Source organism: Podarcis pityusensis (genome assembly GCF_964106645.2).
Source record: "Podarcis pityusensis genome assembly, chromosome: 4".
NCBI lineage: Eukaryota > Metazoa > Chordata > Lepidosauria > Squamata > Lacertidae > Podarcis > Podarcis pityusensis.
This window is the reverse complement of record NC_138027.1, coordinates 8,287,229-8,311,247: the sequence shown is the minus strand read 5'-3', so window position 1 is coordinate 8,311,247 and position 24,019 is coordinate 8,287,229. Positions and strand designations below refer to the sequence as shown.

Below are 24,019 nucleotides of genomic sequence, written 5' to 3'. Positions count from 1 at the left end.
TCATGCCTGCAGGAAGGAGAACAGTAGACTATGGTTAGCTTTCACCAGGATTCATCAACCAGGGTTCAAACCTCAAGTTAAGCTCCACCCCATCCCGTCTTAATGCTAACCATGTTGAAGTTCATACCTGCAGGAAGGAGAACAGTAAGCCATGGTTAACTTTAACCAGGATTCACCAACCGGAGTTCAAACTCTGGGTTCTGCCCCCTCCACCCAACACACAGCAATGACACACAAATCTTGCCCTCAGTGACAAGAAAAAAACAAGCAACTACTCACTGGCTCTTTCGGCTCTTGCAAACTGCCCAGACACCAACCAAGACAGGGCGGTGACAGCCGCAAGGGCTCCTATGTGCAGAAAAGGTGCCGTTGCCTAGGAAAAAGAGAGAGCAGGGAACGGTGAAGTACGCAAATACCTTTGCTATATAGTAGGGGTGGCCAGCTCTCAAGAGACTGCAATCTACTTTCAGAATTAAAAACTGGCAGGGATCTAGTGATCTACCCCCATTTTTTAGGGGTGCAGCTCAAAGATGTTGAGCTCCGTTTTTTTTTGGGGGGGGGGGGTTAAAGGGGTAAGGTCACTCACTACCAAAACCTTGCAGGGATCTACCAGCAGATCGCGATCGACCTGTTGGACATCCCTGCTATATAGCCAATGAAAGCAGTAGGAAAAGTCATGCAGGAATCATAATGCGATTTAGCTGCAGTTCCTGCATTGAAGGGGATTAGACTGGATACAATCCAGCTGTATGTACAGGGTCCCTGTTGCTCAACCACAGGAGTGCCACAAAAAGCCATCTAATCAGTTGAGGCTCCTCTAACCAGCTGTTTTGGACTGTCACTCCCACTGGGAGGGGCTGATGATGGGAGTTGTAGTCCTAAACAGTCGGAGGGCCACCCACTTGGGGAAGCCTAAAATAGATCATTCATGGATGGCGGTTAACAGACTGAGGTTGAATCCTGACAAGACAGAAGTACTATTTTTGGGGGACAGGAGGCGGGCAGGTGTGGAGGACTCCCTGGTCCTGAATGGGGTAACTGTGCCCCTGAAGGACCAGGTGCGCAGCCTGGGAGTCATTCTGGACTCACAGCTGTCCATGGAGGTGCAGGTTAATTCTGTGTCCAGGGCAGCTGTTTATCAGCTCCATCTGGTACGCAGGATATGACCCTCCCTGCCCACAGACTGTCTCACCAGAGTGGTGCATGCTCTAGTTATCTCCCGCTTGGACTACTGCCATGCGCTCTACGTGGGGCTACCTTTGAAGGTGACCCAGAAACTACAACTAATCCAGAATGCGGCAGCCAGACTGGTGACTGCGAGTGGCTGCCGAGACCACACAACACTGGTCTTGAAAGACTTACACTGGCTCCCAGTACGTTTCCGAGCACAATTCAAAGTGTTGGTGCTGACCTTGAAAGCCCTAAACGGCCTCGGTCCAGTATACCTGAAGGAGCATCTCCACCCCCATTGTTCAGCCCAGACACTGAGGTCCAGCTCCGAGGGCCTTCTGGCGGTTCCCTCGCTGCGAGAAGCCAAGTTACAGGGAACCAGGCAGAGGGCCTTCTCGGTAGTGGTGCCCACCCTGTGGAACACCCTCCCATCGGATGTCAAGGAAATAAGCAGCTATCTTATTTTTAAAAGACATCTGAAGGCAGCCCTGTTTAGGGAAGTTTTTAATATTTAAAGCTGTATTGTTTTTAACACTCAATTGGGAGCCGCCCAGAGTGGCTGGGGAAACTCAGCCAGATGGGAGGGGTATAAATAATAAATTATTATTATTACTACTACTACTAATATTATTATTATTATTGACTCCAGGGAACTGAGGAGGCCTTCCTTCAAGAATCTGAAGCAGAAGGTGCAGCAGAACCGGCTTCCACAAAATGTAAAGAGTTGAAAAACGACAAGGAAGCAGATTTCAATAGAAACTTCCTAGTGGGGAACTAGGGACCAGCCTGCCGCAGGAGGCGGTTGGCTATCAATCAGTGGGGGAAATTCAGCAGATGCTTGGAGGCTATTTGCCCAGGCTGCCGCAACTGAAACCTTCAATGATCGGGGAGCTGGCCTCCAAGTCCCTTCTAACTTTGATTCGACGTCTCCGCAGGATCTGTTGCTCTGAGTCTGCCTTCGTCCAATCAGGCTGGGTTGGTCTAGATGACCCAATGGGTTCCCTTCCAACTCTACGGTTCCATGAGGCCATTTCACAGCTCAAGGACATGTCTCCGGCCAGGCCAATGCACTGGAGCACAGAGTGGCACCAACAAAGGCCGTGGCCCAGGAAAGTCCGAAAAAGTGCCAGATTTACGTACAGTGGACGCTCGGGTTGCAAACATGATCCGTGCGGGATGCAATTCAGTGCTTCTGCACATGCGCAATTTAGTGCTTCTGCGCATGCGCGACCCCCCCCCCCCCCAAACCCGGAAGTAACCCGTTCCGGTACTTCCGGGTTGCGGCAGGTCCGCAACCTAAAAAAACACAACCTGAAGCGTCTGTAACCCGAGGTATGACTGTATAAGCTAAACAAGCTATAGCTTAGGGCCCCACTCTCTTGGGAGGCCCCCAAAAAATTAAAGGGAAAAACAAACTGGATGTACATTTCCAAAATATAAGATTAAAAACAAATGAAATAAAACCTACATGCAACAACAGTGTTTTGTGTTGTGTAGGCTCCTAGGATGTAAGCAATGGGCCCCGCCTGCTAGCCTGCTCCCTACAATATCACTGGTTTGCTCCTTTCTATATACAGGGTGCCTATATTCTACTATTTATAATGTAGTTTGCATCCTATATTTACACCTATTATTATTTCATGTTATAGCAAGTTTCTAGAGACTAGATTATGAGTCTTTGTTTCTAAAGGAACTTTTGTTATTGCCAAATGCCAATGTGTTTGCATCATTAAGTTTGTTATAAATAAAAAGTCATTTTAAGGTAGAGCATAATAATTATTTCACTATTAATATACTTCTTCTTAATTGTATTTCACTATTAATATACTTCTTCCTAATTGTATTTCAGTTCAACAATTACTTTGATAAAATATGTATTTTGTTATGTGCAAATGGCTTTAGATACCTATTAGGTCCACAAATTACCATATCGCATATATTCAACACAAAAAACAGCGACCATTTGTTGCTGACAAAGGGCAGCTGGACATATAAAGGGCCCTGTTACCTTCAGCAGCTTAGGGCCTCATCAAACCTAAATCCGGCCCTGATCCGGAGGGCTATTTAGAGAAGGCGGAAGAACTATGGTTGGCCCCTGCCTTCTGCCATGACACTTACCTGCAAGGATATGGCGACCATGCTCCACTCATCATCCCATAGCTGGGCTATAGAGCACATGGTGACAACGGTCGTTATCAAGGTGGTTATCAACCCAATCTGCAAGGCAAGGAAAGGCCAGAGATTTCATTATATTTCTTTCCCTCTGGCACTGCGAGGAAGCGCTAATCAAAGCTCGGGCACTCTTTGTATCCGAAAAAGGAGTCGAGCCAGGAGTCGAGCTGGAAGGCCAGCCCGCCCTCAACTTCACAAACACCTGCTTTTGACAATTAAACCGTAGCTTTAAACTGAGGGGTTGGGTTGGATGACCCTCAGGTCCCTTCCAGCTCTGCAAATATTATGGTTTTCACTAAGCGAGCAGAGACAAAATCCTATTAAGTTTGAAGCGGAAAGTGCTCCATTTCGCTGGGTTTTTCTTCTTTGAGGAGGAAATACAGGCTGATGGGATTGTCTCTCCCCTTCTCTTTTCTTTTCTTAAAAAAGGGATTTAGATTAATCCCCGGAACTGACCGATGTAGAGGGTCTCAAAAGGAGCTTGAATGGCAAAGCACTAATAACACATTTCACTGTGACGGGCGTAACGTAATGAGATTCACTTCGCCGTAGATTGCAATCGCTGGAAGGGCGAAGCGCAGCAAACGTACTGGAGAATCTCTCTCCTGCTGCCTCCCCCCCAAAATCACTCATAAGACTAAAAGGCAGCAATAGCCGGGCTGTTCCTTTATCTCATCTACCGCTGCGACCCGGGTTCCTATTGTGAAGCCAACGCGGTTTCATTTGGAGAGGCATGAATCGGAAGCAAGAAAGAATGAGCCAGACCGGGCCAGGGCAGCGTAGGGACAAAGGAAGACCAAAGGCAGCAGAAGACATTGTAGGATTCAAATTTCTCCTGTGAAACTAACAGGATCAGTGCAAAAAAGTGACTGTGTGTTTGCAGAGTTCTGCCCACCCAACTTTCTTCAACCTAAGAGTCGCAGAGCACTTTTAAGCCACGCCACACGCTCCAACACAGCAACCCTCACAGCTGTTGTAAGAAAAACTGCTCCCTTTCCCTTATGGGGTGTTCCGGATCCCGTATAGAGTCCTTAAGTGGGTTCCCTATTGGTAGGAGAAAACAACAGAGGCCAACCAGAGCACCGTATTTTTCGCTCCATAAGGCACACCTGACCATAAGACGCGCCTAGTTTTTAGAGGAGGAAAGCAAGAAAAAAATATATTCTGAATGAAACATTGGATGTATGATTTTTGTGGTTCGTGCTGTGGCCACAGACATGATACATGATTTGACAGTGAGTTTGGGGTAGCCCAATGCAAAAATCCTGAGGATCCATGTGGATCCCTGCTTTGTAACCATGTTTTTGCGTAATTGTGGCCCCATGAAACAGTGGATGTGTGATTTTTTGAGGTGCAGGCTGTAGCCATGGACATGCTATGTGATCTGATGGTGAATTTGGGGTGACCCAATGCAAAAATCCTGAGGATCCATGTGCTTTTACCTCCCTCCTCGCAGACAGCCTCCTTTATCGCTAGCCTCCCTTATCTCCCTCCCGATCGCTTGCAGATCAGCTGCTTCCATTCAACACCCCCTTCCCTCTTGTTTGCCTTAGTGTCTTTTCCTTAGCTGGAGCAGTTTTTTTGCTCCTCCTTTTCTTCTAACTTCTCTCCTCATTACTTGTTTTAGTATTCCTGTCTCCTCTCCTTGCAAGTACGCTGTCTTTACCTCCCCCCTCCCAGGCAGCCTCCTTTATCGCTAGAGTCCCTTATCCCCCTCTCCATTGTTTGCCAATCAGCTGTGGGCCACTTGTGGCCCATGGGCTTTAGGTTGCCGACCCCTGATGTACATCAAAAGGGCTCCCTTTACTAGTGGTTGACCCTTATAATACTACCTGCATGACGGGCAGGAGTCAGATATAGTCGGTTCAGTTCCAGTGCCTAAGCCAGTACTGCTCACATCTGTAGCCAATAAAGTTGTGGCCTTATTTATCCCATCAGCCCAAAATATTGGTGTCCGTATGTTTCATTATCTAGAGATGGGGTGCGTTTGGGGTCTTGCCATGCAACTGAAGATCTGCCTTTCTTTCCTTCTACTGGTTCCTGCTTCCACTCATTTTTCTCCGACCGATTAACGGACTTAGGGGACACCGGAGAATTGGGCTGCAAAAGCCAACCCAATTCCCCCCCCCCCCCCACAGTACTGTATATCGAAAGGTGCCTTACCTTGTGGATCCAGTGTAGGTTCATTTGCTGTCCTACTGCTATGTGACATAGTGCTAAAATCTGAAAGGGAAACAAGTTGGAAAGGAGAGAGAGAGAGAGAGAGAGAGAGAGAGAGAGAGAGAGAGAGAGAACTGATTAGGAATCCAGGAAACTTCCTTCCACCAAGGGAAGGCAATTGGTCAGTCTTGCCCAGAGGTTCTCAAACTTTTACAAAAGTTGTTTACAAAAAGTTTATCTTGATTTCTTATTGAATATTTACAGATAAATTGTAAACAAAAAACACTGGCAGGATTATTGTAACAACCTGCTGTTTCACAAGAGCATATATTTAAAGAAGATGAATAAATGAGCAAATTAAGTTAATTGGCATATGCAGAAGATATTAAAAAATAAATTGAAGCAACCGCAGAAAGAGGGGGAAGGAAATCAAGCTTTATAAATGTCAAAATGACTGTAAAATCGGTGGAATGTACAAATTTGAAAAGTATTTTTAAAAAAAATTTAAAAAGTAAACTTACCAATAATGCTGTGATGTACGTGAAACCAGCTGCCGTTGAAACAAGGATTGGAACGGACCAATCGCTCCAATATCCCATTCTATTATATAAAAACCTAAAGGATCAAAAGAGAAAACAAGAGAAGTAGAATCAGAGGCAGGCACAATGGGTATCACTGATGCTCTGTAAAGTATCACACTGTTGTGGCAGGAAGAGGGTACCAAGCATAGCGGAAAGACTTGAAGGCAATCAATACAGGTGGCGACTACTTTGTGAGCGTCCAATTGATGCACAACCACCAACCTGCAGGTCCTTTTGGACATGATCTGGTTCCGTGGTTTATTTATTTAGTACATTTATAAGCCACCTTTACCTCCCAAGGGAAATGGGTTCTCCTGCTCCCCATTTCATTCTCACAACGACCCTGTGAGGTAGGTCCCGGGCTGGATTTAGGTTTGACGAGGCCCTAAGCTACTGAAGGTAACAGGACCTTTTGTATGTCCAGCTGTCCTTTGTCAACAACAAATGGTCACTGTTTTTTGTGCTGAATATATGCTACTGTATTTTTCGCTCCATAAGATGCACTTTTCCCCTCCTAAAAAGTAAGGGGAAATGTGTGTGCGTCTTATGGAGCGAATGCAGGGGGGAGGCAGGCAGGAAAAGCCCCCAAGAACCGCACACAATCTCCGCGCGGCTTTTGTGGGCTTTTCCTCAGGAAGGAGAAGGGACAGATGCGGCTAGTCAGTCCATTCTCCCTCCTCGTAGAAAAGCCCGCAGGAGCTGCACGCTCCTTAAAGGGTGTGCGGCTCCTGTGGGCTTTTGCGGAAGGTGGGGGCATTGCCATAGCCATGCGCAGCCTCTCCCGGCTGGAGAGGTTGCGCGTGGCTATGGCAAAAGCCAAGTCTTGGCTTCTTTGCTCTTTGGGGCTGGGGGGGGGGTAACCCGGGCTTCCCCGGCAGCACCGCGAAGCTCGCGGAGCAGCGGGAAGGCTGCGCGCCTTTCCGCTGCTCCCCGACCTGCTCTTTGAGGCTGGCGGTGGGCTTCCCCCTGCCAGCCCCAAAGAGCAGGTCGAAAGGAGCGCGAAGCCTCCGGAGCGCAGCGGGAACTCCCGCTGCGCTCCGGAGGCTTCGGGTTGCCTTCACTGAAGCCTGGAGAGCGAGAGGGGTCGGCTTCCAAGGTAGCTGCCTGAAGGCGACGGAACGCATCTTGAACGGCACCTTGTTTAGAGGGGGAGAACAAGGGGGGGAAATCTCCCCCTCTCTGCGCAGTGCCTCCTGCCGCTTCGTTGAAGGGGCACTGGGCAGAGAGGGGGATAATTTTCCCCCCTTGTTCTCCCCCTCTAAAACAAGGTGCGTCCTATAGATCGAAAAATACAGTATATGGCAGGGATAGGCAAACTAAGGCCCCTGGGCTGGATGTGGCCCATTTGCCTTTTACCTCTGGCCCGCGGGCAGTCCGGGAATCAGTGTGTTTTTACATGAGTAGAATGCGTCCTTTTATAAATGCATCTCTGGATTATTTGTGGGGCATAGGAATTCGTTCATCCCCCCCCAAAAAATATAGTCCGGCTCCCACAAGGTCTGAGGGACGGTGGACTGCCCCAAGGCTGAAAAAGTTTGCTGACCACTGCAATATGTAATTTATGGACCTAATAGGTATCTCAAGCCATTTGCACATGCAGATTGTGGACACCCTATATATAGAAATGAGTGAACCAGTGATATTTTAGGGAGCAGGCTAGCAGGCGGGGCCCATGACTTACATCACAGGAGCCTACACAAAACAAAACACTGTTGCTGTATGTAGGTTTTATTTCATTTGTTTTTTTATCTTATGTTTCAGAAATGTATATCCAGGTTTTTTCCCCCTTTATTTTTTTTGGGGGGGGGCCCAAGAGAATGTTGTTTTTGTTTCAAACTTTGCAGGTCGTGGACAAAATGGACTGTTTCAAGAGGTGGCAGAAAGATATTTCTAAATTTGTCTGGCAGGGCAAGAAACCTAGAATAAAATTTAAAATACTAACAGATGCAAAGGAAAGAGGTGGATTTGCCCTGCCAGACCTCAAACTTTATTATGAATCAGCAGCTTTTTGCTGGTTGAAAGAATGGCTACTTCTTGAAAACACTGACATTTTGGATTTGGAAGGTTTCAATAATGTATTTGGATGGCATGCATATTTATGGTATGATAAGGTCAAAGCACACAAAGCATTTAAAAACCACATTGTCAGGAAAGCGCTATTTAATGTTTGGATAAGGTATAAGGATTTGCTAGAAAATAAAACTCCAAGGTGGCTGTCACCAATGGAAGCGAAAGCCTTGAAAAGGGTCAATATGGAGGTCAAATGGCCGAAATATTGGGAAATTTTGGAACAAGACGGAGATAGACTGAAATTGCAGAGTTTTGAAAAACTAAAAAACAAAGTGCGAGACTGGCTTCATTATTATCAAATAATGGAGGCATTTAAATTAGACAGGAAAATTGGCTTCCAGGTGGAAAAATCAAAATTAGAAACAGAATTGTTAGAACCCAATACTAAGAATCTGTCAAGAATGTATAACTTGCTGCTGAAATGGAATACTCAAGATGAAACGGTAAAATCGGCTATGATTAAATGGGCACAGGACGTTGGACATAACATTATGTTTGCTGACTGGGAACAGTTATGGACCACTGGTATGAAATTTACGGCATGTAATGCCTTAAGAGAGAATATTATGAAAATGATATACAGGTGGTACATAACCCCAGTCAAGCTTGCGAAAATCTATCATTTGCCGGATAACAAATGTTGGAAATGTAAAGAAACTGAAGGTACATTTTTTCACCTTTGGTGGACGTGCCCAAAGATTAAGGCTTTCTGGGAAATGATATATAATGAATTAAAAAAGGTATTTAAGTATACCTTCCCCAAGAAACCAGAGGCCTTTCTCCTGGGCATAGTGGGCCAAATGGTGTTAAAAAAGGATAGAACTTTCTTTATGTATGCAACAACAGCAGCAAGAATACTCATCGCAAAGTATTGGAAGACACAAGAACTTTCCACGCTGGAGGAATGGCAGATGAAACTTATGGACTATATGGAATTGGCGGAAATGACTGGCAGAATCCGTGACCAGGGAGAAGAGTCGATGGAGGAAGACTGGAAGAAATTCAAAGACTATCTTCAGAAACACTGCAAAATTAAGGAATGTTAGAGTGATGTTGGATTGAAAATAAGTGGTTTCCAGCTGTACAGGTTAAAGTTAAGGATAGATTAAGATTAAAGATCAAGATTAAAGATGTTTAAAGAAATGGAAATTTGATAATAAAAGGGAAAAATTTAAAGGTATATGACATTAAGAACAAGGATTATGTTTAAAAAAGTTGAAGCTATATATTTTAATATTTTATTAAATTAAAGATTGGGTTTAAAAAAGTGGAAAAGAAACTGCTGGACAAATAATGCAGATTGGAATACAAAAGAGGGAGGTATGAGGAAGTCCAGAAAATAAGTAACTCAAAATTGGGAATGGAAAAGAGAGTTTGTTTTTAATTGTTATGTTTTGTGTTTTTATTGTTAAATTTTTTATTGTTTTTTTGTGTGTGTTGTTTTTTCTTTTTCTTTGTTTAAAACCTTAATAAAAAATTATTTAAAAAAAAAAAAAGAGATTGGGGCCCTAAGCTATAGCTTGTTTAGCTTATATAGTGGTACCTCGGGTTAAGTACTTAATTCGTTCTGGAGGTCTGTTCTTAACCTGAAGCACCACTTTAACTAATGGGGCCTCCTGCTGCCGCTGCGCTGCTGGAGCGCAATTTTTGTTCTCATCCTGAAGCAAAGTTCTTAACCCAAGGTAATATTTCTGGGTTAGCAGAGTCTGTAACCTGAAGCATATGTAACCCGAGGTACCACTGTATGTAAATCTGGCTCTGGGTAGATGAGGATGCTAAGAGATGCCCACTGGCCCAAGGTTTGCTTTGTGGCTGAGTGGGGAATCGAACCCTGCTCTCCCAGGTCCTAGTCAGACACTCTAAACCATTACGCCACACTGGCTCTCGTATCATAAAGTTGCTGTGTTCTGTGCTGTAAATGAAGCACTGCTGAGAGACCTTGCTGTTTTCCAACGTATTTCTTATCAATAAGAAATTCAGTGTGTGGCACAGGGCAATTTTTAATTCTGAAAGTGTGGCCCTGATAAAAAAAGTTTGAGAACCACACTGATCTGGCAGCGACACCCCCAAGAGCGGTCCCCATAAATCTCTGCCACAAGCGCTGACTCCATCCCATCCCAGACAAAAATGTCAAAATTTGCATTTAAATAGAGACACACTTCCTAATAAAGCTCGCTAAACCCAAAGTTAATTAAAGAGAGAGAGGAGACGACAGTGAGCCTCTGTGCAAGGATCAAAATGAACCCCTGAAGAGCAAGTTGGGTAAAGTTAATTCAGGAGGGGAAGAAATGGAGACAGTGAGAGATTGTACTTTCTTGGGTTCCATGATCACTGCTTCTTGGGAGAAAAGCAATGACAAACCTAGACAGCATCTTAAAAAGCAGAGACATCACCTTGCCGACAAAGGTCCGTATAGTTAAAGCCATGGGTTTCCCAGTAGTGATGTGTGGAATTGAGAGCTGGACCATAAAGAAGGCTGATCGCCGAAGAATGGATGCTGTCAGGGCTGCCTCAAGTCTCAGCTCACAAAAGACCAACGCCTTTCTTTTCTTATATACAAAAGTGTTTATTGCAGTTCATTGTTTGCTTCACACCCGAGGCGCGCAGCCCTACGTCTGCTAGGCTTAGACCGCTGAAGTCCCTTCTGAATCTGTCCCTGCCCTGCACCAGTTTAAGAGGCTTGCGCTGCTCCACCTCTTTCTCTCTTTCCTTTTCCGCAGGGTCTTTCTGCCCGCTGGGGTTTCGCCCCTCCTGGATTCCTCCGACGCGGAATCAGACTGCTCTTGCCCCCTCCTGCGGGCTTTGGGACCTGGCCCCTCCTCCGGGCTCCCTGTACTTCCGCGCGCCTCTACATTTGAACTTGGCGCGCGCCCCCAACCTCTAAGTTTCCTTTTGACAGCTACGCTACTCCCTTCACTACTCCCCTCCCCTTCCGGGAGGGTGGCTTGCTCCGACCTCCCTCCTTTCTCTACTGCCGGAGCCGCCTCCCCTGATACACTGGAACCTCCACCCCCTTCGCTGCACTCTGGCGGGGAGGCTGGTCCTGACGCCCAGCTCCCACTTTGGGATCCCCCGCTGGCCCCCTGCTCCTGACAAGTCCCCCCTGGGGCTCCCCTGGCCTTGACCACCGGCGCCCCCTTCTGGGAATCCTCTGATTCGCTGGAAAGACTCATGGAATCTCTAGAGTCATTGTCATCCTCTTCCTCGCTGTCCTGGGATTCATCCCCATCGCTCTCCATCTCCTGCCTATCCTGTGCCTCTGTCCCTGAACCCCTGACAGATGCTTTTGAATTCTGGTGCTGGAGGAGACTTGAGAGTCCCATGGACTGCAAGAAGATCAAACCGATCCATTCTGAAGGAAATTAGCCCTGAGTGCTCACTGGAAGGACAGATCCTGAAACTGAGGCTCCAAGACTCCAAAGTTGTTGTAATTAAAGGATTTCCATAGTTAACAATGGTACGTATGTTCCTGTTTTCACAGAATCCTAGCATTGGAAAGGACCCAAGGGTCATCTAGTCCAACCCCCTGCAATGCTGGAATCTTGGGCTGAAGCAGCCAACCCCAGGTCATAGAGTACTTTCTACAGATCAGTTACAATCTTCTTTTAAAGCCATCTAGGTTGGTGGTCATCAGTGGACCCTGTGACAGGGAGTTCCATAGTTTAACGGTGCAGTGTGTGTGTGTGTGGAAACATATGAGTATATTACATATTTGTAGATAGATAGATAGATAGATAGATAGATAGATAGATAGATACTTTATTACGGTCAGAGACCAGCTTATAAAACACACTTGGGGGTACAATCCCAGAAGGGCAACAAACATTTCAAACAATGTACAACAATAAATTTAAAATTTATAAATGCGATAAGTGTATAGACACTTAAACTTTAAGATAAGCTACTGCAGAGAGATGGAACCAAGTTTGGGGATTTTCTTAACAAACTAGTTTGGGTTGGGGGATGGTCTGCACCTAAAGATCCGTACACAGAATCTGGCGGCCATCCAGGTCGTCTTATGATCTTTGCCTAAGAGGAAAAGGTCAAATTTTTGCTTTTCCGGCAGGTCAGCGAGCCTCACCAGCAGGGGATCAATGGTCTCACTACGCGCCTCTTCATAAAAGGGACATCTAAAGAACAAGTGCTCTGGGCTTCCTATCTCCCCCAATGAAAAAGCGCAAAGTCTCTGAGCTTCAGAGACTTTTTTAAAGGATCCTTCCAGGACCGGCTAGGGCAGAGCAGAGATTCTGGCGAGTGTAAAAGCCCTTCTTGCATTTTTGGATTCGAGAAAGAAGAGATACGCTGCTGGTGCGGCTATATCTCTCTCGATTTCTCCAATTTTTACATATCTTTATTGATTGATTTGAATAATACAATCATAGACTCCAAGAGTTGGAAGGGACCCAGGGGTCATCTAGTCCAACCCCCTGCAATAAAAGGAATCTCAACTCAAGCTTCCATGACGGAAGTGCCATCTGTTTAAAAATGCCATTATTACATGTTTTCATTATTTGTATGTATCTCCCTTCTTTCCTTCTAAAGAAGCCCAGGTCGAAAAGCACCTCGGTGAGAAAACGGAGCAATGAAAAATAAGAATAAAAACATGTTTTGAACATTTGAAAATGATTAAAACCATCTTACAACGCATGTCTTGCACGTACTGCACGGTGGTCCGTTCTGCACTCGCCACACCCATTAATGGAACGCAACCCTTCCCTCTTTGCATCCCAGGGCTGGCCAAGACACAGTGAGGGTCTCGGCTGGGGAAGAAAAAGGGTCTCCCACAGTAAACCAAAGTCATATTGGCAAAAGCCCCAGAAGGGAGAGGTTCCCTGAAGTGGGATTACAGCCGTCAGTTCTGGATCCTGGCAAGAGCTCAGGAAAGGAAATTCCACAATCGAGAGCCAGCCACTAAGAATACTTCCTTAAAGAATTTGGCAGAAGCAGGCACGCAAGCTATTAAAAAAACAACACAGGATGTCAGATCCTATGCAAGATGCCCAGGGCCGGATTTAGGTTTGATGAGGCCCTAAGCTACTGAAGGTCATGGGGCCCTTTATATGTCCAGCCGACCTTTGTCAACAACAAATGGTCGCTGTTTTTTGTGTTGAATATATGCCATATGGTAATTTATGGACCTCATCGATATCTCAAGCCATTTGCACATAACAAAATACGTATTTTATCAAAGTAATTGTTGAACTGAAATACAAAAAAGAAGTACTGTATATTAATAGTGAAATACAATTAAGAAGAATTACCGTATTTTTCGCTCCAGAAGACACACTTTTTCCCTCCTAAAAAGTAAGGGGACATATGTGTGCGTCTTATGGAGCGAATGCAAGGGGGAGGCAGGTGGGAAAAGCCCCATAGCTACTGAAGGTAATGGGGCCCTTTATAAGTCCAGCTGAGGACGCGGGTGGCGCTGTGGGTTAAACCACAGAGCCTAGGACTTGCCGATCAGAAGGTTGGCGGTTCGAATCCCCGCGACGGGGTGAGCTCCCGTTGCTCGGTCCCAGCTCCTGCCAACCTAGCAGTTCAAAAGCATGGCAAAGTGCAAGTAGATAAATAGGTACCGCTCCGGCGGGAAGGTAAACAGCGTTTCCATGCGCTGCTCTGGTTCACCAGAAGTGGCTTAGTCATGCTGGCCACATGACCCGGAAGCTGTACGCTGGCTCCCTCGGCCAATAAAGCGAGATGAGCGCCACAACCTCAGAGTAACGACTGGACCTAATGGTCAGGGGTCCCTTTACCTTTTATATGTCCAGCTGTCCTTTGTCAACAACAAATTCGCGCTGCTTTTTGTATTGAATATATGCTATATGGTTATTTATGGACCTCATAGGTATCTCAAGTCATTTGCACACAACAAAAAATAAAATTATGAAAAATGTACTCTGTTTTCCAGATTTGTTGGGGCTGCAGCTCACTCGAAATGCCCATGGGAACCGTTTGGTGCAAATGCCAGATAAGCAGACCAAATACATGCTTTCCGCTTGCGAGGCATATCCCTCATACACCAACGTATCCCCTGGGAGAACTGGCAACAGCCTGACGTGCTCCTGACCAAAGTCCATGTGATCCATCTCACATCAGTGGCTCCTGACAGAATATCATTCGCATCATTATACTATTGGGAGCGCTGGCCTCCAAACTGCTGTGTTTACAGCTGGCTCAAACAGAAGCCAACAACCCGATGGAAACAAAGGCTGGTCCATCAGGGTGAACATAGCACTGTTTCCCCAACTCCTGACCTAAATCTTCCCTCATCCTACTTGTCTTCTCACCTCGAACCAGCAAAATGATTCACAGATGGTATTTCACTCCAAGTAGGCTTGCTAAGGAAAGGAGTACGACAAGGCTATATACTGTCTCCCTGCTTATTTAACTTATATGCAGAATTCATCATGCGAAAGGCTGGGTTGGATGAATCCCAAGCCGGAATTAAGATTGCCAGAAGAAATATCAACAACCTCAGATATGCAGATGACACAACCTTGATGGCAGAAAGTGAGGAGGAATTAAAGAACCTTTTATTGAGGGAGAAAGAGGAGAGTGCAAAATATGGTCTGAAGCTCAACATCAAAAAAACGAAGATCATGGCCACTGGGCCCATCACCTGGCAAATAGAAGGGGAAGAAATGGAGGCAGTAAGAGATTTTACTTTCTTGGGCTCCATGATCCCTGCAGAGGGTGACAGCAGTCACGAAATTAAAAGACGCCTGCTTCTTGGGAGAAAAGCAATGACAAACCTAGACAGCATCTTAAAAAGCAGAGACATCGCCTTGCCGACAAAGGTCTGTATAGTTAAAGCCATGGTTTTCCCAGTAGTGATGTATGGAAGTGAGAGCTGGACCATAAAGAAGGCTGATCGCCGAAGAATGGATGCTTTTGAATTCTGGTGCTGGAGGAGACTCTTGAGAGTCCCATGGACTGCAAGAAGATCACACCTCTCCATTCTGAAGGAAATCAGCCCTGAGTGCTCACTGGAAGGACAGATCCTGAAGCTGAGGCTCCAAGACTTTGGCCACCTCATGAGAAGAGAAGACTCCCTGGAAAAGACCCTGATGCTGGGAAAGATGGAGGGCACAAGGAGAAGGGGATGACAAAGGACGAGATGGTTGGACAGTGTTCGTTCTCGAAGCTACCAGATTGAGACTGACGAAACTGCGGGAGGCAGTGGAAGACAGGAGTGCCTGGCGTGCTCTGGTCCATGGGGTCACGAAGAGTCGGACACGACTAAACGACTAAACAACAACAACAAAGGCTTGCTAAGATGTAGAGTCATACCTCAGGTTGCGTCCGCTTCAGGTTGTGTGTTTTCTTCCTGCGTCCCGCAGCAACCTGGAAGTACTTGGAATGGGTTACTTCCGGGTTTCGCCGCATGCGCAGAAGCGCCAAATCGCACAGTGCGCCTGCGCAGATGCAGCGCTTCGAGTTGAGGGCTTTTCACGTTACAGACGGGCCTACAGAACAGATCCCGTCTGTAACATGAGGTACCACCGTATAAAACTGAATCAGATAGGTGCTGGAGATGCAAAGAGATGGAAGGAACATTCTTTCATATGTGACGGACTTGTAAAAGGGTAAAAGAGTATTGGGAAATGACCCATCATGAATTGAAAAAAGTGTTTTAAAGAATTCCCGCCCCCCTCAAAAAAAACCCCCACCAAAGTCCTTTCTGTTGGTGATAATTCAGAATTCAGATAATTCAGAATTCCCAGGTGTCAAAAAAGGTTCTTTATGTATGCTACTACTGCGGCCCGTGTTTTGTTAGCCCCAAAATGGAAAACTAACGAGGTCCCAACTAAAGAAGAATGGCAACTTAAGTTGACAGCATATGCGCAACTCGCAGGCTTAACATATAGAATAAGAGAACAAGAAGAACATATTGTACCAGGTAGCCTGACATCTGGCTGGTTGATAGGGTATCAAATACTTATTTCACTCATTATAATGCACATCAGTCTCTGACCCCTTCCTCTTGGTTCATGTGGGAACCAATGACACTGCAAGCAATAGCCTCCAGAAGATCAAAAGAGACTACGAGGCTCTGGGCAGGAAATTGAAGCAATTAAATGCACAAATTGTCATCTCATCTGTCCTCCCAGTTGAACGACGTGGCCCAGGGAGAGAGGGAAAAATAGTGGAAGTGAACAGCTGGCTTCGCAAATGGTGTAAACAGGAACAGTTTGGATTCTTAGATCACGGACTGCAGTTTCTTGAAGATGGACTTCTGGCAAGCGATGGGCTGCACCTCACAACAGTTGGGAGGAATGTTTTTGCCAAAAATCTCAGAAACCTCATCAGGAGCGCTTTAAACTGACTAATGTGGGGGAGGGAGACAGTGCTCCTGAAGGTAGGAGTCTATCAATTGATGAAGATGATCATCCAAATGTCAGACCAAATGGAGCAAACAGCACGCAGACCTAGTGGTGGGAGGAAAAAATCCTTAAATAAGAGACATGGGGGAATAATTAATGGACTTCAATGTCTGTACACTAATGCGCAAAGCATGGGAAATAAACAAGATGAGCTTGAGCTCTTGGTACAGCAAACTAAATATGACATAATAGGCATCACTGAAACCTGGTGGGATAAGTCCCACGATTGGAATGTAACAGAGAAACAGACCAGACAAGAAAGGAGGAGGAGTGGCGTTATATGTCAGGGATGTGTATACCTGTGAAGAGATCCAAGATTTAGAACCTCAAAGCCAAAGTGAGAGCATTTGGGTCAAAATTAAGGGAGAGAAGAATAACAGTGAGCTCATTGTGGGAGTTTACTATAGATCCCCAAGCCAAACGGAGGACATAGATGATGCCTTCCTGGAACAGATGGCCAAGCATGCAAAAGGAAAGGAGATAGTAGTAATGGGGGACTTCAATTACCCGGATATTTGTTGGATGTCAAACTCAGCCAAGAGCATAAGGTCAAACAGATTCCTCACTGGCCTTGCAGACAACTTCATTGTCCAGAAAGTGGGAGAAGCAACAAGAGGAACAGCCATTTTAGATCTGGTCCTAACCAATGTTGATGACCTGGTTAGTGGGGTAGAAGTGGAAGGATCATTAGGCGCGAGTGATCATGCTCTTCTGAAGTTTACTATACAGCAGAAAGGAGCAGCCAAGCATACTAGGACTCAATTTCTTGACTTTAAGAAAGCCGACTTCATAAAACTTAGGGAAGTGCTGGGTGAGATCCCATGGACAGTAATACTAAAAGGAAAGGGAGTTCATGATGGCTGGGAGTTTGTTAAGAGGGAGATAGTAAAAGCACAACTTCAGGCAATACCAATGTGACAGAAACATGGAAGGTGCCTAAAGAAGCCAGGGTGGCTATCTAAAGAACTTTTAACTGAGTTAAGATTAAAAAAGGATGTGAACAAAAAATGGAAAGGGGGAGAAACCACCAAAGAGGAATTCAAACAAATAGCCAGCACGTGTAGACACAAAGTCAGAAAAGCTAAAGCACAGAATGAACTCAGGCTTGCTAGAGAGGTTAAAAGCAACAAAAAAGGCTTTTATGGGTATGTTCGTAGCAAAAGGAAGAACAAAGAAACAGTGGGGTCACTCAGAGGAGAAGATGGTGAAATGCAAAACAGGGGACACAGAAAGGGCAGAACTCCTCAATGCCTTCTTTGCCTCAGTCTTCTCCGATAAAGAAAACAATGCCCGACCTGAAGAATTTGGAGCAAATGATTCAGCAGAGGAAACACAGCCCAGAATAACTAAGGAGATAGTACAAGAATACTTGGCTAGTTTAGATGTATTCAAGTCTCCAGGGCCAGATGAACTGCAGCCAAGAGTATTAAAAGAACTGGCAGATGTGATCTCAGAACCACTGGCAGTCATCTTGGAGAATTCCTGGAGAACAGGCGAAGTCTCGGCAGACTGGAGGAGGGCAAATGTTGTCCCTATTTTCAAAAAGGGGAAAAGAGAGGACCCAAATAATTACCGCCCAGTCAGTCTGACATCAATACCAGGGAAGATTCTGGAGCAGATCATTAAGCAAACAGTCTGTGAGCACCTAGAAAGGAATGCTGTGATCACCAATAGTCAGCATGGATTTCTGAAAAATACGTCATGTCAGACTAACCTGATCTCGTTTTTTGACAGAATTACAAGCCTGGTAGATGAAGGGAACGCAGTGGATGTAGCCTACCTTGATTTCAGCAAGGCATTTGACAAGGTGCCCCATGATATTCTTGTAAAGAAGCTGGTAAAATGCAGTCTTGACTATGCTACCACTCAGTGGATTTGTAACTGACTGACTGACCGAACCCAAAGGGTGCTCATCAATGGTTCCTCTTCATCCTGGAGAAGAGTGACTAGTGGGGTGCCACAGGGTTCTGTCTTGGGCCCGGTCTTATTCAACATCTTTATCAACGACTTGGATGATGGACTCAAGGGCATCCTGATCAAATTTGCAGATGACACCAAACTGGGAGGGGTGGCTAACACCCCAGAGGACAGGATCACACTTCAAAACGACCTTGACAGATTAGAGAACGGGGCAAAAACAAACAAGATGAATTTTAACAGGGAGAAATGTAAAGTATTGCACTTGGGCAAAAAAAGTGAGAGGCACAAATACAAGATGGGTGACACCAGGCTTGAGAGCAGTACATGTGAAAAGGATCTAGGAGTCTTGGTTGACCACAAACTTGACATGAGCCAACAGTGTGACGCGGCAGCTAAAAAAGCCAATGCAATTCTGGGCTGCATCAATAGGAGTATAGCATCTAGATCAAGGGACGTAATAGTGCCACTGTATTCTGCTCTGGTCAGACCTCACCTGGAGTACTGTGTCCAGTTCTGGGCACCACAGTTCAAGAAGGACACTGACAAACTGGAACGTGTCCAGAGGAGGGCAACCAAAATGGTCCAAGGCCTGGAAACGATGCCTTATGAGGAACGGCTAAGGGAGCTGGGCATGTTTAGCCTGGAGAAGAGGAGGTTAAGGGGTGATATGATAGCCATGTTCAAATATATAAAAGGATGTCACATAGAGGAGGGAGAAAGGTTGTTTTCTGCTGCTCCAGAGAAGCGGACACGGAGCAATGGATCCAAACTACAAGAAAGAAGATTCCACCTAAACATTAGGAAGAACTTCCTGACAGTAAGAGCTGTTCGACAGTGGAATTTGCTGCCCAGGAGTGTGGTGGAGTCTCCTTCTTTGGAGGTCTTTAAGCAGAGGCTTGACAACCATATGTCAGGAGTGCTCTGATGGTGTTTCCTGCTTGGCAGGGGGTTGGACTCGATGGCCCTTGTGGTCTCTTCCAACTCTATGATTCTATGATTCTATGATTCTATGACTTTTGTCTTCTGGATTTCAGGGAGTTTTTCTGTTGTTATTCTGTCTCCCACAGCTACAATAAACCTATAATTAAAATTATGGACTGGACATTTCTTCATCAGAGGGCAAACGGGCAAATTTAGCAGGGGATCAAATACTTTCCCCCCTCACTGTACGTTTAGAAAAGACTGGAAAACGTTTATTGAATATATGGGAAATAAGTGTATACAGCTGGAAACGCTGGCAGTGTTAAGATAAATTCAACAGTGTAAAAAAAGTTTTGATGGATGAGATAATGTAATACTGAACAGTATAGTTTTGGGAAAATATGCAGGGATTTATGATATGTAAAATGAACCACGGAAAGAGAAGAAGGGAAGTTCACTGATCTCTTAAGGATGTAAAATGAGGATTTTAAATTGTACAACAGAAAATTTAATAAATATATTATACAACCAGCAGGTCACCAGGTGAGGTTTTTTGGTGGTGGTGGTTCAGTTGACGCTGATCCCGTAACAGGGCCTTTTTGGTGGTGGTTCCCCAGTTAGGGAATGCCCTCCCCTAGGGAGGTGAACTGGTCTCCTGTAGGTCGGTAGGTAGAACATGAGGCTCTTAACCTCAGGGCCATAGGTTTGCGTCCCACTTTGGGTGAAAGATTCCTGCATTATAGGGGGCTGGACTAAATGACCTTTGTAGTTCCTTTCGACTCCACAGTTCTATGATTCTATGGTTATTAACCTCCAGGAGAAACTGGGGGAAGTTTCTGTGGACCCAGACATTCAGTGGCTGAGGAATCCTGTTCCAGGAAACCCTAAGATCATTGGAGGGAGGAACGCTTTTTAACCTTTAGCGTGTTTTAACTGTAACTTGTGTTAGATGTTTTTAATTGAAATTGGGGTTTTTTTTAAAAAAAAATTTAAATAATGTTTCCTTTGTACATGCTTTAAATGGCACATCTGTTTGGGGAGGAAGGGTGGGATATAAATTCCACGAATGAATGAAAATGTAATGCAACCAGTTTGGGAAAATGGCGGCTGGACTAGATGGCCGCTGGGGTCCCTTCCAACGTTACAATTCTTTGGTTCTGTGAAAGAGAAATCTCTCTGCCATCAGTTATCACCTGGAGACGAACCTGGGGCCTTCTGCACACAGGGCACATTCTCCCCCTACTGAGCCCGGGTCCCGATCCCAACCTCCCCCCTTAAAGGTAAGAGCTAAAGCACGCTCCCTTTCCCTACTCACCAGTTGATCTCATTGTAGTCATTGTGCGCTTCCCACCAGAAGTAAAACCAGATCAGGGTCAGGAAGAAAGAGAAGGTGAGGATTAAGAACCAGAGGCGTTCCCACTGCAGAAGCAAAAAGAAAAGACGAAATGTTAGAGGCTGGCTGGGCTAGTAAAGGGTGTTTAGGTGCCATCCCCACAAAAAGGACAAAAGAGAGCAGGTATTTGCATAAAATCTGCATGGGCTGATTTATACTGATATCAGTCAGTCAGTTTTATTGCACATAGCCAAAGGCTGCCGCAATGTACACAGAATCATTCAACGATTAAAAGAAAATATACTGGATTGATACAAAAAACTTAAAACATTTAGGTATATTATCAAGACATTACCTACTCTAAACAGAGCTATGAAAGCACCTTAATATACAAGTTAAAACATTAAACAATAAAATTTATAAGCTGAAAATATCACATGGCCACTAATATAAAAAAGACCAATACAGAAACTATTCAGAAATTACTACAGGAATCTACCTCGACACGAAAGACAGCCGAAGAGGCAAAGGAAATAGCAACAGCTACAGCCAGTGTGGTAGAAGAGAAGATACCACCGTTATACAAACAACTTGTGAAGACGCCCAGGAACCTCACCAAAATGCCGGAGAGGGTGTACCTCCACAGGCACATACCTCCACATGTGGTGGGAGTGCCCCAAAATCCAACTAATCTGGACAACAACCATACAAGAAATAAATAAAATAACCAAGCAAGTATTAGAAATCACCCCAGAATTGACCTTACTAAATATCTTCCAAGATAATAATGCCCACCTACACCACAAAGAACTCATAACCCACCTACTTTCAGCAGCCAGAAGCATCATAGCCAGACACTGGAGAGACCTGTCAGGAGTGAGCATGGACCAATGGTACCAAATAGTATGGGAAACAGCCCTACTAGAAAAATTAACCAATAAACTGAAACTGACAAGGGGACAAATAGAAGAAGACACGGGGATTCGAACTGCCGACCTTCTGATCGGCAAGTCCTAGGCTCTGTGGTTTAACCCACAGCGCCACCTGTGTCCCAGTAGGACCCTGAGTGCAGGGTGGGGACCAAAGGTGAATAAAAGACCCCCAGAAGGACGTGTGTGTCCCCACCAGAGGTACTACCCATCCCCTAACAAAACATACACCCTCTCTCGATACAGTATATAAAATCAGAGATAACCTTGAGCTTCATTCAAAACAAGGGTGACAGCAATTTCGATAAATAAACCAAGTAAGGTTTTGTTTTGTTTTTTAAAGGAGATCATTAGCATTTTTTTGCATTTAATAAGCCAGCATCTCATTTGGCTTTCCTGACCTCTGGGGGCTACTATGTCATCCGTCTTCTGCTTCAGCGGCTGTGATGGAAAGGGGTTGGGTTGCTCTGCCAATCTGTGGCTTCCCCCACAATATTTTATGCATCTCCCATGTCATTCAACGTCCCAGTGAGACGTGGCTTCATAAAAGGCGGACAAGATTAACGAGAGAAATGATATATGTGTGTCAGAGGCATAGCTATGGCAGAGGCCCCCGGCTAAAATTTATTCTGCGCAACTTTAAATTAGAGAGCCGTATCTCTGAAGCCAATGTAACAGCAACAGTTTTACGGCCAGAATAAATGTTCCAACTCAATACAGTTCCGGTTACCACAGCTCAAAAAAACCGATACAGTGTTAGTCCAGCTTTTACTTCATTAAAATGTCTTACCGAACTGTCCAAAGGGCTTAGCAGAATAGATTAACAGTGAATTTACAAACCCGGTGCATCCGAAAGCCGGCAGCAAACGGAAAACATTTGACCTCAACGCAGAGCCCAAAACTATAAATTAGGAGAGGTCCTTTGTTGCTTGAATAGCAGCCCTGAAAGTTAGTACTCACTTGCGTGGCGATTCCCGCCCCCTCCCACAGTTGGAATAAATAAAGACACCGGACACAAGAATTTAGGTTAATGGGCGAAAAATGGCCACAACTTTATTGATTACAGGTAAGAGCGGTATTGGCTTTAGGCATTGGGGCTATCAGACTAACTGGTATAAAACCAGGAAGGGTTAAGCACGAACAGGGGGAGCCCCTGAGATGCACATCCCTAGGCGCTCCCCAAGGGGTTACCACTCGGGAGCGCGCTTTAGGCTCTAGCCTCCGTAGGTTTCGGACAAGGCGACGCCCCCCGGAGTCCTTTATCGGACTACCCTTCAACTTTGGGGGAGGTGATGGCGTTCCTCCCCCCCCGACTCATTTGCATAATAATACCCCTGCCAATGCCTAACCGCCAAACCAAGGTGTTGTGACGTTTTGCTACGAGGTAGGCGAAAAAACCAAGTGGCTTCCAAAATACAGCCAATTAGCCAAATGGAAAAACTCCTACCAGGCCCCTTGCGGCGACCAGCCGAAGCCCGTAGCAAAGTCCAAATGAAAACCTAAAGGGCGGGTGGGTGGGAAACCTCAGCTGGCTGAAGGAAAAGAAAGGGGCGAGCACGGGCTGCCCCGACCTTAAATGACCTGACCTAACCCCGCCCCTGTCGCCAGCCGATTGGCTGACGTCGTAAGAGATAATCCCCGGGATTCCCAAGTCCCGCGGGGCTGACCCCGCGAGGTTGTAGATGGGGCGTGAGCCCACAACACCCCCCCTCCTTATGTCGGGAGTGGCTTTATCTTCACAACGGCCCTGTGAGGAAGACTAAGCAGGAGGTTCCAATTTTTCCAAGCAGAAATTTCAGCCCAAAGTCGCATATCCAATATCCTTTTCGTCATGGCACACTGGAATTCTGAAATTGCTTTCTACACACATATTACTGTAAAGGTCAGGCGCAGATTTCATAAGCACGATCTCTGCTACGGAATACGCAGATATTGATACAACTGCCGTTTCATGCTATTCTTCTATTGATTGCCTAATCTCATTGACATTTCAATAAAATCAATCAGCCTGCCAGATTCTGACTTTTAAAAGGGGAGACAAACCCAGTGAAGGAAGGGGTGTGTGGTGAGCCCTTAAGACTATTACGGAAAGTTTCCTCAGGAGCTGGATTTGTTAAAGGGGTGGGTACCTGAAGGAAAGTACCGCCTCAGAAAGGAACCAAACTAAAAAGCCGAAAGCTCTGTGAAACGAATTAAATTAAAATAGCGTATCAATTCTGAAGTAACCTGAGCTTCTCCGCTTGTATTTTACTACAATGGACGCTTGGGTTGCGAACGTGATCCGTGCGAGATGCACGTTCGCAACCCGCAGCGTTCGCAACCCACAGCAGCGCATCTGTGCACACGCGGGTTGCGATTTAGCGCTTCTGCACATGCGCA

General features: G+C 45.6%; 1 protein-coding gene across 1 annotated transcript in view; it reads right to left on the bottom strand.

The window, feature by feature from the left end:
• The window catches only part of GDPD5 (glycerophosphodiester phosphodiesterase domain containing 5), a 175,339-nt gene that overhangs the window by 33,970 nt on the left and 117,350 nt on the right, over positions 1–24,019 (bottom strand). Inside the window, exons 3-7 of the mRNA XM_081002151.1 lie at positions 20,694–20,797; positions 6,024–6,117; positions 5,506–5,565; positions 3,289–3,387; positions 280–373 (exon numbers count right to left, since the gene is read on the bottom strand). Coding sequence (XP_080858277.1) covers positions 280–373; positions 3,289–3,387; positions 5,506–5,565; positions 6,024–6,117; positions 20,694–20,797 — 451 coding nt within the window. The remainder of the gene's footprint in view (positions 1–279; positions 374–3,288; positions 3,388–5,505; positions 5,566–6,023; positions 6,118–20,693; positions 20,798–24,019) is intronic.